The sequence below is a fragment of the Rhinopithecus bieti genome, unplaced genomic scaffold, assembly GCF_001698545.2.
Source record: "Rhinopithecus bieti isolate Rb0 unplaced genomic scaffold, ASM169854v2 scaffold_13029, whole genome shotgun sequence".
Lineage (NCBI taxonomy): Eukaryota > Metazoa > Chordata > Mammalia > Primates > Cercopithecidae > Rhinopithecus > Rhinopithecus bieti.
Window position 1 is genome coordinate 16,969 of NW_016807982.1, and position 15,643 is coordinate 32,611.

At 45.5% G+C, this 15,643-nt stretch overlaps 1 protein-coding gene across 1 annotated transcript in view; it reads left to right on the top strand.

Moving 5' to 3' along the window:
* ZBTB8B (zinc finger and BTB domain containing 8B) overlaps positions 1-11,975 on the top strand; it is a 26,810-nt gene extending 14,835 nt beyond the window's left edge. The window contains exons 3-4 of the mRNA XM_017884428.1: positions 7,143-7,321; positions 11,643-11,975. Coding sequence (XP_017739917.1) covers positions 7,143-7,321; positions 11,643-11,960 — 497 coding nt within the window. The 3' untranslated portion in view covers positions 11,961-11,975. The remainder of the gene's footprint in view (positions 1-7,142; positions 7,322-11,642) is intronic.
* The last annotated feature ends 3,668 nt before the right edge of the window (positions 11,976-15,643 follow it).

A 15,643-nucleotide genomic window follows, 5' to 3' on the forward strand; every position in this document is an offset into this window, starting at 1 on the left:
TTTTTTGTATTTTTTAGTAGAGACGGGGTTTCACCGTGTTAGCCAGGATGGTCTCGATCTCCTGACCTCGTGATCCGCCCGTCTCGGCCTCCCAAAGTGCTGGGATTGCAGGCTTGAGCCACCGCGCCCGGCCAAATTTCATTTTTTAAAAGCAAGAGCACTCAGTATGTCTGATTAAAACTAGACTTGAAAAACTTGAAAATGGCCAGGTGCAGTGGCTAACACCTACAATCCCAGCATTTTGAGAGGCCAAGGTGGGAGGATCGCTTGAGCCCAGGAGTTCGAGACCAGCCTGGGCCAGATGGCAAAACCCCATCTCTACAAAAACAAAAAAAATTGAAAAATTAGCCAGGCATCATTGCATATACCCATAGTCCCAGCTGCTTGGGAGGCTGAGGTGGGAGGATCCCCTGTGCCTGGGAGGTCAAGGCTGCGGTGAGCTGTGATCATGACACTGCACTCCAGCCTCGACAGAGTGAGACCTTGTCTCAAAAAAAAAAAAAAAAAAAAAAAAAAAACTTGAAAATGCGGTTTCTGGTTCTCAGAGACACTGGCTTCACCAGCATTGGGAAGATCGTGGCCGCTTCCATGAACACACCATGGGAACTTGTTGAAATTCTCATTGCTGTGTGTATGATGGTATTTCACACACTGATCACCCTTTCATATCCACGAGACTCTCATGATGCCCCATGTGTTTGACAGAGGAAATATGGAGAAACTGCGACCCAGAAGGGTTTAGTGAGTTTCATAAGAATGCAGTAGTAAGTGGCCCAGCTAAAACCAAAAACCTGGAGTGGCTTCATTTCATTCATTAAACAAACAGTGAAAGCAACACAAATAGATAGAGGATTTCAGTGCAATGATTTTTTCTTTGAACCCCTCTGCATGTAAGCACAAGAAGTATTATGAAATAGGCATTTGGCTCTGTGCCAGTTATAATATATTCAGGTCCTGTCCTTATTGGTCTGGAAAGTCAGGCTTCTTACTACAAGGTGCTGTGGCAATGCAGCTGCCCTGGCCCCTGGCCATGCCTGTTGTCTACCATGTTTTTATTTCATTCATATGGCTCCAGGGTATAGTTTTCCAAGTGCTAAGGCACAGAGTAGGATTGATTTGTTTGGTTATTCATTTATTTGTTCAAATATTTGAGTACCTTTTGTGTGAAGACATAAAGATAAGTCAGACATGGATGCAGCCCTCAAAGAACTGATGGTGTCGTATAGGAGATAAGACACAAATGTGGGCCAGGCACAGTCGCTCATGCCTGTAATCACAGCACTTTGGGAGGCTGAGACAGGTGGATCACTTGAGGTCAGGAGTTCGAGACCAGCCTGGCTAACATGATGAAACCCTATCTCTACTAAAAATACAAAAAAAAATTAGCCAGGCATGGTGGTGAGTGCCTGGCTAATTTTTGAACCCAGGAGGCAGAGGTTGCAGTGAGCCGAGATCGCACCACTGCACTACAGCCTGGGCAACAGAGCGAGACTGTCCCACAAAAAAAATAAAATAAAAGACACAAATGTAAATAACATCACATGCTAGAAAGGTACTAGGGTTGAAAGACACTCAGGTATGAGTTCACAGTAGTCCAGAAGGAGAACTGGCTTCCTACTGGGAGATCAGGGAGGCATCCTGGAAGTGCCATCTGAAGATAAGAAGAGGGGACAGGGAAAAATTGATTGGAGTCAGATCATGGAAAACCTTAAATACAAAGAGGGGAGGTTATATCTGTAGGCACAGGGGATTTTTTTTTTTTTTTAAACAGTCTTACTCTGTTGCTCAGGCTGGAGTGCAGTGGTGCCATCTCAGCTGACTGCAACCTCTGCCTCCCAGGTTCAAGCAATTTTCCTGCCTCAGCCTCCCAAGTAGCTGGGATGACAGGTGTGCATCACCATGCCCAGCTAATTTTTGTATTTTTCATAGAGACAGGGTTTCACTATGTTGGTCAGGCTGGTCTCAAACTCGTGACCTTAAGTGATCCACCCACCTCAGCCTCCCAAAGTGCTGGGATTATAGGTGTGAACTGCTGTGCCTGACCAGGTTTGTTTTGTTTTGTTTTGTTTTGCTTTGAGACAGGGTCTCATGCTGTTACCTATGCTGGAGTGCACTAGCGCAATCACAGCTCACTGCAGCCTTGACCTCCTGGGCTCAAGTGGTCCTCCTGCCTCAGCCTCTCAAAGTATTAGGATTATAGGCATGAGCCACCACGCCGGTCACAGGGGAGTTTTTGGTAGTTTCTTTTATTTTTAAAATTTTTATGCCCACCTGGATGCTCTGCACAAGCCTCAATCCCTGTAAAATCTGAACTGAACTCCCCTTTCCTCCTGTACCTGCTTTTCCTTCTGTTAATTTCACTCCTTCTCAGTGTGTCTCCTCTCCACCTCCACAACCACTGCCTTAGCTCCTATCATCTCTCATCCAGACTCATGGTCCCCTCCTACTTGGACTTCCTGCCTTTAATATTGACTCTCTTAAGTCTTTTCCCTGAATTGTGCCCAGAGGGATCTTTTAAATTTGGCCATGAAAATTTGACCATGTGACCATGTACCTTCCTTGCTTAAAATTCTAGCTGGCCAGGAGTGGTGGCTCAGGCCTGTAGTCCCAGCTACTCAGGAGACTGAGGCAGAAGAATTGCTCGAACCCAGGAGTTGGAGGTTGCAGTGAGCTGAGATCGCGCCACTGCACTCCAGCCTGGGCGAAAGAGCGAGACTCCATCTCAAAAAAAAAAAAAAAAAAAAAAAATCCAGGCTGCTTACAAGTAAAGTCCAAATTTCTCAGCATGTTAGTTCCATGAGGGGCAGGGACTTTGGTCTGTTCTGTTCACTGTTGTATCCCCAGGACCCTAGAACAGAGCCTAACACATAGTGAGTGCTCAGTATAAATTTTCTGAAAGAATGAATGAATGAATGTGACCATCACAATCTAGTTCTTGTTCCTTCCTTGCCCTCATTCCTAACCCCCACTTCATACTTCATAGTCTCATTTACCTCTATGCCTAAGCACGTGTTCTTCCTCTGCCCGAGATACCTTTCTCTGTCTTGAACTCCCGGTGAACTCCTGTTCATCTTTTAAAACCTTGCTCAAAGTTAACCTCTTCTGTGAAATCTTTGCTGAACTCCTAGGGAAAATCATCACTTTTTATTTATATTTCTTCATCACTTTGAACTTTGCATGTGTGCTTCATATGGTATGAATATGTTTACATATCTTTCCTGCTAGACTTAACTTCTTGAGGGAGGAAACAGGTGTCTTAACAATGGCCTGGCATGTAATAGGATTCAGGTGAACTGTTGTATTGGGGGAGTGAGATCAGGAAGGGGGAAGAAAGTGTTGAGACAGTCCGTACTTTTCTGATGGAGAAATAGTTAACAGTTATTTTTCCAAGGACTTATGCTGGGCCTATTTTATTTTACGTTTTTGTAGATAATCAGGAAGAAGTGTGTGGTACAAAGCCAAGGTGATGGAGATAAATAACAAGGAAGTTCCACAGTGCCAGAGGAGTGAGCAGGGTGATGAGCTATGAGCTGCTGCTTTGATCCTAGGAAACAGGGTGTTATTCCTGGCCGAGTGCTGTGGGTCACACCTGTAATCCCAGCACTTTGGGACACTGACGCATGGAGGATCCCTTAAGCCTAGGAGTTCAATACCAGCCTGGACAACATAGTGAGACTCTGTCTGTCTCTACAAAAAAAAAAAAATTGTTAAATTAGCTGCCCGTGGCCGGGCATGGTGGCTCACACCTGTGATCCCAGCACTTTGGGAGGCCAAGGTGGGTAGATCACCTGGGGTCAGGAGTTCGAGACCAGCTTGACCAACATGGTTAAACCTCTGTCTGTACTAAAAATACAAAATTAGCTGGGCATGGTGGTGCATGCCTGTAATCCCAGCTACTTGGGAGGCTGAGACAGGAGATTCACTTGAACCTGGGAGGTGGAGGTTATAGTGAGCTGAGATTATGCCATTGCACTCCAGCCTGCCCAACAAGAGCAAAACTCCATCTCAAAAAAAAAAAAAAAAAAAAAAAAAAAAAAATAGCTGCGCGTGGTGGCACATGCCTGTAGTCCCAGCTATTCGGGGAGCTGAGATGGGAGGATCACCTGAGCCTGGGAGGTAGAGGCTATAGTGAGCCATGATCATGTCACTGCACTCCTGCCTGGGTGACAGAGACCCTGTGTCAAAAACAAAAAACAGGCTGGGCACGGTGGCTCATGCCTATAATCCCAGCACTTTGGGGGGCTGAAGCAGGTGGATCACTTGAGGTCAGGAGTTCAAGACCAGCCTGGCCAACATGGTGAACTCCTGTCTGTACTAAAAATACAAAAATGAGCCAGGCATGGTGGTGCGCACCTGTAATCCCAGCTGCTCTGGAGGCTGAGACAGGAGAATCACTTGAACCCAGGAGGCAGAGGTTGCAATGAGCCGAGATCGTGCCACTGTACTCCAGCCTAGGTGACAGAACAAGACTCCATCTCAGAAAAAAAAAAAAAAGATAATCATTCCTATTTTACTTGTTTCTCAGTACCAGCGTGAGCAGTGAGAGATTTAATAATTCCACATATGTGAGCAGTGATGAGCTTCTGAGCTGCTACTTTTATCCTGGGAAACAGATTTCGGAGTCACTATAGATTATGCAAAATGTTAGGCATTGTTAGGAGGGGAACTAAATACCAAAGAGAGTTTCCACCCTTACGTAAAGGATGTTGGACTCTCACATTCAATTTAGTGTGCCATACTTTTCATAGCACCTCAGGAAAGACAGAGCCAGTTAGGTATCCCAAGCCAGCCCCAGAGAAAAGAGTTACTCCAGTGTTGACAGAGACCACAAGAGCCTGGACTGCTTACCTGGTAAAAAAAATTCTGAAGAGATGACAGTGATGACAAACACAGCTGACATTTGCAAGTGCTTACTATGTGCCACGTGCTATGCTTTATGTGTTACTTTATTTCATTCTTACCACAATCCTGTGAGGTGGGAACTGTTATCATACCTGTTTTACAGATGAGGAAAGTAAGGCACAGAGAAGCTAAGTGAGATGTCGGGGGCCACACGGCTGGTCAGTGCTAGAGCCAAGACTTGAATCACGTTTCCGTACTTGGAAAGCTTGAGTCACTAGTGCCTTCATAGGTGATATGATATGACCAAAATCTATAAATCTGGAAGGGCATGGATAGAAAGAACAAATCTCGGGCCAGGCACAGTGGCTCACGCCTGTAATCCCAGCACTTTGGGAGGCTGAAGCATGTGGATCACCTGAGGTCAGGAGTTGAGACCAGCCTGGCCAACATGGTGAAACCCCGTCTCTACTAAAAATACAAAAATTAACTGGGCGTAGTGGCAGGTGCCTGTAATCCCAGCTACTCCAGAGGCTGAGGCAGGAGAATCACTTGAACCCAGGAGGTGGAGGTTGCAGTGGGCCAAGATCGTGTCACTGCACTCCATCCTGGGCAACAGAGTGAGACTCCGTCTCAAAAAATAAAATAAAGAAAGAAAATAAAGAAGAAATCTCGGACTATAGTTGACCCTCTGTGTCCATAGCTTCTGCATCTGTGGATTCAACCAATCACATATGGAAAATACGGTATTCACAGGATCCACAGGGCTGACTTTGGGACTTGAGCATCCTTGGATTTTGGTATCCAAGGAGTATCCTGGAACCAATTCCCAGTGAATACCAAGGGATGACTATAGCAGTAAGTGTAACTCACAGAACTTGAGTGGAACAGTTTCTATACACATAAGTGATAATCACATTGTCACCTTAACGGTTATGTAATCAAGGTGAGGGAATAAATTGGAAAAAGATTTAAGTGAATTCCTGGATATTTGATGATTTCACATGTGTAGAGTTAATACAAATTCCAAACAATTTAGGGTCTGCATCAAAGCAAACCTCTTCTACGTATGCCTGGAAAATATTCTTAGGAACTACTGTCCAAGAAAGCATGAATTCTGGTCTAGAAGTCTGATCCATTATAACAGCATTTTCCAAGTTCTGAAGGTAGTGAGATCAACTCAGAGGGTTGTATTAGTCAGCTGAGGCTGCCACAACAGAGTGCCCCAGACTGGGAAGCTTAACAGAAATGTATCCTCAAAGTTCCAGAGGCTCAGAGTCCAAGATCAAAGTGTCAGCAGGGTTGGGTTCTGGTGAGGCCTCTTCCTGATTTGCAGATGGCAGCCTTCCCACTGTGTCTTCACATAGCCTTTACTCTGTGTGTGTGCTAGGGGTGGGGGTGAGAGGAATGGCAGGGGGTATGCAGGGAGGAGGAGAGAGAGATCAGTTGATCTCTGGTGTCTCTTCCTCATAAGAAAACCAGTCCTATCATTAGGGCCCCACCTTATAAACTCATTTAACCTCAATTACCCTCTTAAGGGCTTTTATCTCCAAACACAGACTTCAAGGTATGAATTTTAGGGGTACACAATTCAGTCCATAACAGAGTCTCACCCAGCAGTCTTTTGTTTTGAGATGGAGTCTCGCACTCTTGCCCAGGCTGGAGTGTAGTGGCGCCATCGTGGCTCACTGCAAGCTCCACCTCCCGGGTTCACACCATTCTCCTGCCTCAGCCTCCTGAGTAGCTGGACTACAGGTGCCCGCCACCAAGCCCAGCTAATTTTTTGTATTTTTAGTAGAGACAGGGTTTCACCATGTTAGCCAGGATGGTCTCGATCTCCTGACCTTGCGATCCGCCTGCCTCGGCCTCCCAAAGTGCTGGGATTATGGGCATGAGCCACTGTGCCTGGCCCCCAGCAGCCTTAAAATGAAATCAAACAGAATAAACACTATCAGGGTAAGTATTGTTTTGGGAAACTTTTCCAGTTATCCACATAAGGCATGTGTGTTTTGAGGTTGTAACGCAAGCTGAGTTTCTAACTGTGAGTCACACAGAAGCGTGGAAGCTGGTGCCTTACAGCATTCCCGACCTTATAAGAAGTACACTTGACCCTGGGGCTGACTGGGAGCCAGACTGAGTTGGAATTGCAGACGATGTCTTGCTGTTGGCTGGTGGCGGAGTTGGTGTCCTCCTCCTTCATCTGGGCTGGTGGAATTCCCCAACTCTGGATCCCATCCACCAGTGGGTAGCCAGGGTTGGTCACTGCGTACAGCACAGCTAAATGAAAGCATTTGGTTCCCCAGGTGATGTGCTGGTGGTCCCCATCAAGCTCCACAAGTGTCCTTTCTGCCCTTACACTGCCAAGCAGAAGGGCATCCTCAAGCGGCACATCCGTTCACACACAGGCGAGCGGCCCTACCCCTGTGAGACCTGCGGCAAGAGGTTCACGCGACAGGAGCACCTGCGGAGCCACGCCCTGAGTGTAAGTGTTCCAGCTGGCCATGCCCTCGTGTCAAGAGTGATTCATGATGTCATCTAATGGAAGGGTAAAGCCAGCCTGTCTTTCATGTCTCTGTCTACTGGGGTATTTTCAGATAATTGTCAACATATATTTTTACTACTAAATTAAAGCTCAGGTGGTGGCACTTACAGAAAGTTAAAACTGTATATGTTAGAGTTAAGTTTTAGCTTCAAGTTAGACTAGTTTTCTCAGGGGAAGAGCCAAGAAAGTTTAGATCCTGATAAGAGGTGATTATTGTAATGTAGAGAACAACAGGGCTCAGACAGGATTGTGAATCTCTTCCCAGTGTGATACCAAAGGTAAGCTGCATCCTCAGTTTCCCACCCAGCCCCCAGCACCTGGGGGTAAGGGGAGAGTATACTGCCATGTATAGAGCTCCCTGTGGGCAGCAGACAAAGAGGGCTCCAGCCCAAGGAGACCCTCCCCTCTAACGAGCTGCCCCCTAGGATTGTCTCCATGTGAGCTGGTGAGTCCAATCAGCTGAAAACCATTCAGGCCACTTAGAAAGATGTTACATTTATTTATTTATTTATTTAAACTTTTAGGTTTGTTACATAGGTAAACTCATGTCACAGGAGTTTGTTGTACAGATTATTTCATCACCCTGGAATCAATTCTCTTTGCTCCTCTCCCACCTCCTACCCTCCAGCCTCCGGTAGACCCCAGGGTCTGCTGTTTCCTTCTTTGTGTTCATTAAGTTCTCATCATTTAGCTCCCACTTATAAGTGAGAACATGTTGTATTTGGTTTTCTGTTCCTGTGTTAGTTTTCTGAGGATAATAGCCTCCAGCTCTACCCATGTTCCCACAAAACACATGATCTCATTCTTTTTTATGGCTGCAGATGTTGCATTTTATGATCATCTTTTTTTTGTTTTGTTTTGTTTGAGACAGAGTCTCACTCTGTCGCCCAGGCTGCAGAGATAGATCATGGTTCACGGCAGCCTTGACCTCCCAAGGCACAGGTGATTCGCTTGCCTTAGCCCCCACTTGGGTAGCTGGAACTACATGCACACACCACCACGCCCAGCTAATGTTTGTATTTTTTTTTTTTTTTTTGTAGAGACAGGGTTTTTCCAGGTTGCCCAGGCTGGTCTTGAACTCCTGGGCTCAAGCGATCTGCCTGCCTCAGACTCCTAAAGTGCTGGGATTATAGGTATGAGCCACCATGTGCAGTTACGATCATCTTTGAGCAAGACAATCAGTGTTTGGGAAATCTAACATACAAATAGCTTCACCTTCAATGGGCGCTCTTAAGAATACAAAAACTGGGCCGGGTGCAGTGGCTCACGCCTGTAATCCCAGCACTTTGGGAGGCCGAGGCGGGCGGGTCACAAGGTCAGGAGTTCGAGACCAGCCTGGCCAATATGGTGAAACCCTGTCTCTACTAAAATTACAAAAATTAGCTGGGAGTGGTGGCGGACGCCTGTAGTCCCAGCTACTTGGGAGGCTGAGGCAAGAGAATCGTTTGAACTCAGGAGGCGGAGGTTGTAGTGAGCCAAGATCGGGCCACTGCACGCCAGCCTAGGAGACAGAGCGAGACTCCATCTCAAAAAAAAAAAAAAAAAATACAAAAACTGGCCAGGCATGGTGGCTCACGCCTGTAATCCCAGCACTTTGGGAGGCCACGGTGGGCAGATCACAAGATCAAGAGATCGAGGCCATCCTGGCCAACATGGTGAAGTCCTGTCTCTACTAAAAATACAAAAATTAGCCGGGCGTGGTGGCGTGTGCCTGCAGTCCCAGCTACTCAGGAGGCTGAGGCAGGAGAACTGCTTGAACCCGGGAGGCGGAGGTTGCTGTGAACGAAGATCAAGATCACGCCACTGCACTCCAGCCTGGTGACAGAGCAAGACTCTGTCTCAAAAAAAAAAAAAAAAAAAGAATATGAAAACCCTCAGAATGGGAGAAAATATTTGCAAGGGATATATCTGATAACAGTCTAGTATCCAGAATAAAGAACTTTTATAATGCAACAGTAAAAGGATGAATAACTCAATTAAACCTGGGCAAAGGATTTGAATAGACATTTCTTGGGAAAAGATAGACAAATGGCCAATAAGCACATGAAAAGATGCTCAACATCATTAATCATAGGGTAAATGCAAATCAAAGCCACCATAAGATGCCACTTCCCACCCACTAGGACTGCGCTAATTGTGGGTGGCTCTCCTGTATCAGCCTCTCCCCGTCTCTGCCTCTTGTGTGTATCTTGCATCCAGAGCTCTCTAAAAGAGAGGCTGTGATTGGTTCACAGAGCCCCATTGGCTGGAGTTCCTGAAAAGTGTACACATTAAAAAGATAGTTCCTAGGCCCAGTGCCCGGTGGCTCACACCTGTAATCCCAGCACTTTGGGAGGCTGAGGTGGACAGATTATCTAAGGTCAAGAGTTTGAGGTCAGCCTGGCCAACATAGTGAAACCCCTTATCTACTAAAAATACAAAAAAAAAAAAAATTAGCTAGCCTTGGTGGCACGCGCCTGTAGTCCCAGCTCCTCAGGAGACTGAGGCAGGAGAATTGCTTGAACCTGGGAGGCGGAGGTCGCAGTGAGCCGAGATCAGGCCACTGCACTCCAGCCTGGGCGACAGAGTAAGACGCCGTCTCAAAAAAGAAAAAAACAAAAACAAAACATAGTTCCCAAAGCAGCTGCTGGCACATCTGGGGAATATAGCTGTCTACCCTAGCAAATCTGCCTTCCTAATAATTAAACAATCCAAGGTACATAAAAACCATGTCAGGATTGGGGGATGGGAGACGGACAGCATTAGGAGAAATACCTAATGTAAATCACGAGTTAATGGGTGCAGCAAACCAACATGGCACATATATACATATATAACAAACCTGCATGTTGTTCACATGCACCCTAGAACATAAAGTATAATAAAAATAAAAATAAATAAAATATCAATTACCAAAGGTGTCCAATGAGAGGGGGAAAAAAAGCCATGTCAAAAATCCTAATGAGAGCCAGATGCAGTGGCACATACCTATATTCCCAACTACTTGGTAGACTGAGGCAGGGGGATCACTCAAGCCCAGGAGTTCAAGTCTAGCCTGGGGAACATAGCAAGACAGCAAGACCCCATCTCTAAAAAAAAAATCCTGGCCAACTATGGTGGCTCACACTTGAAATCTCAACACCTTAGGAGGCCAAGGTGGAAGGATCACTTGAGGCCAGGAGTTCAAGACCAGTCTGGGCAACATAGTGAGACGCCACCTCTACAAGAAATAAAAAACTAGCCAGGCATGGTAGTGCATGGGTGCATGTGGTCCCAGCTGCTTGGGAGGCTGGAGGGGGAGGAACGCTTGAGCCTAGGAGTTCAGGGCTTTAGTGAGCTATGATCGTGTCACTGCACTCCAGCCTGGGTGACAGAGCAAGACCCTGTCTCAAAAAAAAAAAAAAAAAATTCCTATCAGTTCACTTTCACTTGAGTGCTCTTTGTATGCCAAGCACTGAGCATATAGTAAGGAATGGGACAGACTCTGTCCATGCCCTCTTAGAGCTTACACTCCAGTGAATTTTATCAACAATTTGTGAGATGTACAACAAAGGAAGAAGTATGGGTAAGAATCACTAGCTGGGGGCCCTAACTGGCCTAGAGCATCAGGAGAGACCTCCTTCCAAGGTGTTCATAAGGGGTGAAGGGTTGCTGATGAGGAGAAGGGAATGTCCCACATGTGTTCAATGGCTCTGGGGTAGAAAGAACCTTGGTAAGATGAAGACTCATATGGTTTGGATCTCTGTCCCCACTCAAATCTCATGTTGAAATGTAATCCCTAAGGCTGGAAGTGGGGCCTGGTGGGAGGTGGTTGGATCATGGGGGCAGTTTCTCATGGTTTAACGCCATCCCTCCTTGGTGCTGTCATTGTGATAGTGAGTTCTCATGAGATCTGGTTGTTTGAAAATATGTGGTGCCTCCCCCTTCTTTCTCTCCCCTCTGCTCTGGCCATGTGAAGTGCAGACTCCCTCTTTGCCTTCTGCCGTGATTGTAAGTTTCCTGAGGCCTCCCCAGAAGCCAAGCAGATGCCAGCATCATGCTTCCTGTACAGCCTGTGGAACTGTGAGGCAATTAAACCTCTTTCCTTTATAAATTACCCAGTCTCGGGTATTTCTTTATAGCAGTGCAAGAACAGACTAATACAAAGACTGTGAAGGAGAATGCAGGTGGAGTGCTGAAAAAGGAATCCGGAGGGTCAGGCAGGGGCCAGATCACATGGGACCTTGTGGAAAAGGCTCATCTCCTTTTCTGTGACATCTGCTGTGTCTGCTTGTGATTACAGGTCCACAGATCCAACCGTCCAATCATCTGCAAGGGCTGCAGGAGAACATTCACCAGTCACCTGTCCCAGGGGCTGCGGCGCTTCGGGCTGTGTGACAGCTGCACCTGCGTTACAGACACACCTGACGATGACGATGATTTGATGCCTATCAACCTAAGCTTGATGGAGGCTTCATCCGAAAGCCAAGAAAAGAGTGACACAGACAATGACTGGCCAATCTATGTGGAGTCGGGTGAGGAAAATGACCCCGCTGGAGATGATTCTGATGACAAACCACAAATTCAGCCCAACTTATCAGACCGAGAGACACTTACGTAGCAATAAATTGGTGGAGAAGAGGTTTTAGAACTTGTTAGTGCTCATTCTGTTGTTGAAAGATACCATTTGTCCAATTTTGTGGAACGCTGAGAGGAACATTTTTTCATTGTTATGTGTGCATTTTTATTAGACTATCTGATAGAGGTTGGATTTTGTGACTCAAAGGACAGATAACCTTTTTGTGTGGTGCCCTTGGTTTCTGAGGGCTTTGCTGGCCACTCCTTAATTCTGAGTGAATCAATGCAGGCCCTGAGGTCTCCTGTTTTTCTTGCTGTGCATCCAAACTGTGGCTAGGAGAAAGATAAGAAAATCTCCATGCTTGTTTTTATATTGACTCAGTCCTCTGCATTCCTTTGTTATCATCCTCTTTCTCTAAAAACCATTAAGTTTTGGGATCAAGTTTACCTTTGCCAAGCCTTTCCTAATGAATTCCACATTAAATTTTCTGGCAAAGTATTAAAGAGAAACCTTCATTGATATAAAGCAGGCAGGGCGGTCTGGCTACATGATCATAAAAGGTACTCTCTAAAGCTAGGACAGCAATTTTAAAGGCTTGGAATACTTACTGGGAGACAAACATGAGAATGATCCAAAAGGCTCATTATGGCATCCTGACTTGCCCAGTTGAATAAAATTTTAAGTTAGCACTGAGAAGGGAGGCTATGACCCCAGGTCTGGATGGTTTCCCTATCTGGTTTGGCATTTGACGATTCTACACCTACAACTTGTTCTGTTATCATAAAACAACTCATTTGGGCAAAACTCAAAATGCTCCCCTACTTTTTCCAGCAATTTCCAAAAGTTAGATCTGTGTAACTTGGAAATGTAGCTGCCTCTGGCATTCTTTTACTTAGTTTATGCTGATGCAGGGCAGGCAAGCTCGAATATTGGGGCTTAGTCCAGGGGAGTTCTTGGCTTCACCCAGGAAAGAATTAAAGGGCGAGCCAGTGGTGTTAGACAGCAGCTTGTATTGAAGCGGCAGTGTGCAGCAGCAGCAAAGTGGCTGCTCCTTGTGGACTAAGGCTACCCCATAGGCAGTGTGCCCAGAGTAGCATCTCAGAGACAAGTCGGCACTCATATTTATACCCACTTTTAATTACATGCAAATTAAGGGGCAGATTATGCAGCAATATTTAGGAAAATGGTGGTAACTTCCAAGCCGCTGGGTGATTGCCATGATAAGGGGCAGTGACTTCCAGGTGTTCCCATGGCAATGGTAATTGACATGGCACAGTGATGAGGGTTTCTTATGGAAAGCTGCTTCCCACACCACCCTCCCACCACCGCCTTGTTTTAGCTAGTCCTCAATTTGGTCCGTGTCTGAGTCCGGCCTTTGGAGTTGAGTCCTGCCTTCTACCTCATTGCCTAGAACTTTTATTGGAGGGAAAGTATAAGCCCATAACGCCAAGTTACATTTCTAAAATGTTCATCTTTTAAAAGATCCTCATGAAGGAAAGGCAAGGTTAGTAGAACAGGTTTTTAAAAGCAGTCTACCTTTCACCCACTTTTCAGCCACACAATTGTTGTAACAAAAGAGGCTGAACTCTTTAAAGGGCTAAAGGGCAGGCAGTATTAGGAATTCGGAATGTAATTGAAGGCATTTTCCATAATTTTGTCTTACGTTAAAATATCCAAAATGGATTTTAAAAGAAATCTTCTTGTCTTCCTTTAAGTATAGCTGTCTTTCAAAAGATGGTAAAGTCACTTTTATTTCTACCTCTTGAGCAACAAAGAAGTCAAAAACATAAATTGGCTTGTAAATGTTAGCCAAAGCATTAGAAAGGTGTTCAAGCTGTACTTCTCAATTGTAGTTAAAACTGGAACAGTGCAACTCAAACTCTGGCCCACAGAGAGGCACTGTTCTGTAAATTGTTTTCTACCACTCTGCTACAAGGAAAGTCAGAAATTAAGACTACGCATATAGAAATGTTGATAACACTTTGACATTACTGTGACTCATGGCTTTGTCTTTCTTTTTTGTTGTTGTTTTTTTGAGACAGAGTCTCACTCTTTTGCCTAGGCTGGAATGCAGTGGCACAATCTCGGCTCACGGCAAGCTCCATCTCCCGGGTTCACGCCATTCTCTTGCCTCAGCCTCCCAAGTAGCTGGGACTACAGGCGCCCGCCACCACGCCTGGCTAATTTTTTGTATTTTCAGTAGAGATAGGGTTTCACCGTGTTAGCCAGGATGGTCTCAATCTCCTGACTTCGTGATCTGCCCGCCTTGGCCTCCCAAAGTGCTGGGATTACAGGCATGAGCCACCGCACCTGGCCAGCTTTGTCTTCTTGAGTGGGGTATGGACCAGTTCAGTTCTGGTCAGCTAGAGGACTACATGGTGCAGAGGATGGATACCAGCCTGTAGAGCAGGACCACGTATTGGTCTGCAGTAGATTGGAAAATTTAATACTTCTTTTATCACAGGTAGTTCAATAAATATCATTCTTGGCTAGGTGTGGTGGCTCACACCTGTAATCCCAGCACTTTGCGAGGCCAACGCAGATGAAACACTTGAGGTCAGGAGTTCGATACCAGCCTGACCAACATGGCAAAACCCCGTCTCTACTAAAAATACAAAAATTAGTTAGGAGTGGTGGCACGTGCCTGTAATCCCAGCTACTCAGGAGGCTGTGGTGAGAGGAACACTTGAGCCTGGAAGAGGTTGCAGTGAACTGGGGTCACGCCACTCCACTCCAACCTGGGTGACAGAGTGAGACACTGTCTCAAAAAAATAATAATAATAAAAATAATAATAAAATAAAATAAAAATATTCTAGATCAAGAGTTACACATTGAAAATGATCAGGGACCAGAGATACTTGTCTTATCTGAAATAAAAATACTAGCTGTGGCCAGGCGCAGTGGCTCATGCCTGTAATCCCAACACTTTGGGAGGCCAAGGCGGGTGGATCACCTGAGGTTGGGAGTTCGAGAGCACCCTGGCCAACATGGAGAAACCCTGTCTCTACTAAAAATACAAAATTAGCCGGGCATGGTGGAGCATGCCTGTAATGCCAGCTACTCGGGAGGCTGAGGCAGGAGAATCGCTTGAACCCAGGAGGCGGAGGTTGCACTAAGCCGACATCATACCACTACACTCCAGTCTGGGCAACAAGAGCGAAACTGTCTCCAAATATATATATTAGCTGTTATTTTAAAAGAGGGATCTCAGCAAAGAGGAAACTTAAATGAATGTGTAGAAAATGTACTTGGCCAGGAACAGTATTTGATATTTTTGCTTTCTCTGTTTAAATGATCTTTGATGTTTTAATGATTTTTCTACCTCATAGTTCAACCTCTCTGCCTACTTTCTCCAGTGGAGCTATGATCCTCTTCAGTGATTCCATGGCCTATTCATATCACTGGGTAAAACATTTTACATTAGAGATTTCCCTGTAGGATAGTGATTCTCAGTTGGGGGCAATTTCGTGCCTTGCAGGTGGCTACTGGCATCTAGTGGGTAGAGGCCAGGGAAGCTGCCTAACATCCTAAAATGCACAGGACAGCCCCACAACAAATAATTCTCCAATTCAAAATATCAGTAATACCAAGGTTGAGAAACTCTGCGGTAAGATAAAGTAGGATTTTTTTAAGGATCTTTAATCAGTGGACTTAATTTTGTGTTATATTTTAAGCTACATTTTACTTTCATAATATTTATTTATTGATTTTTTTTTTTTTTTTT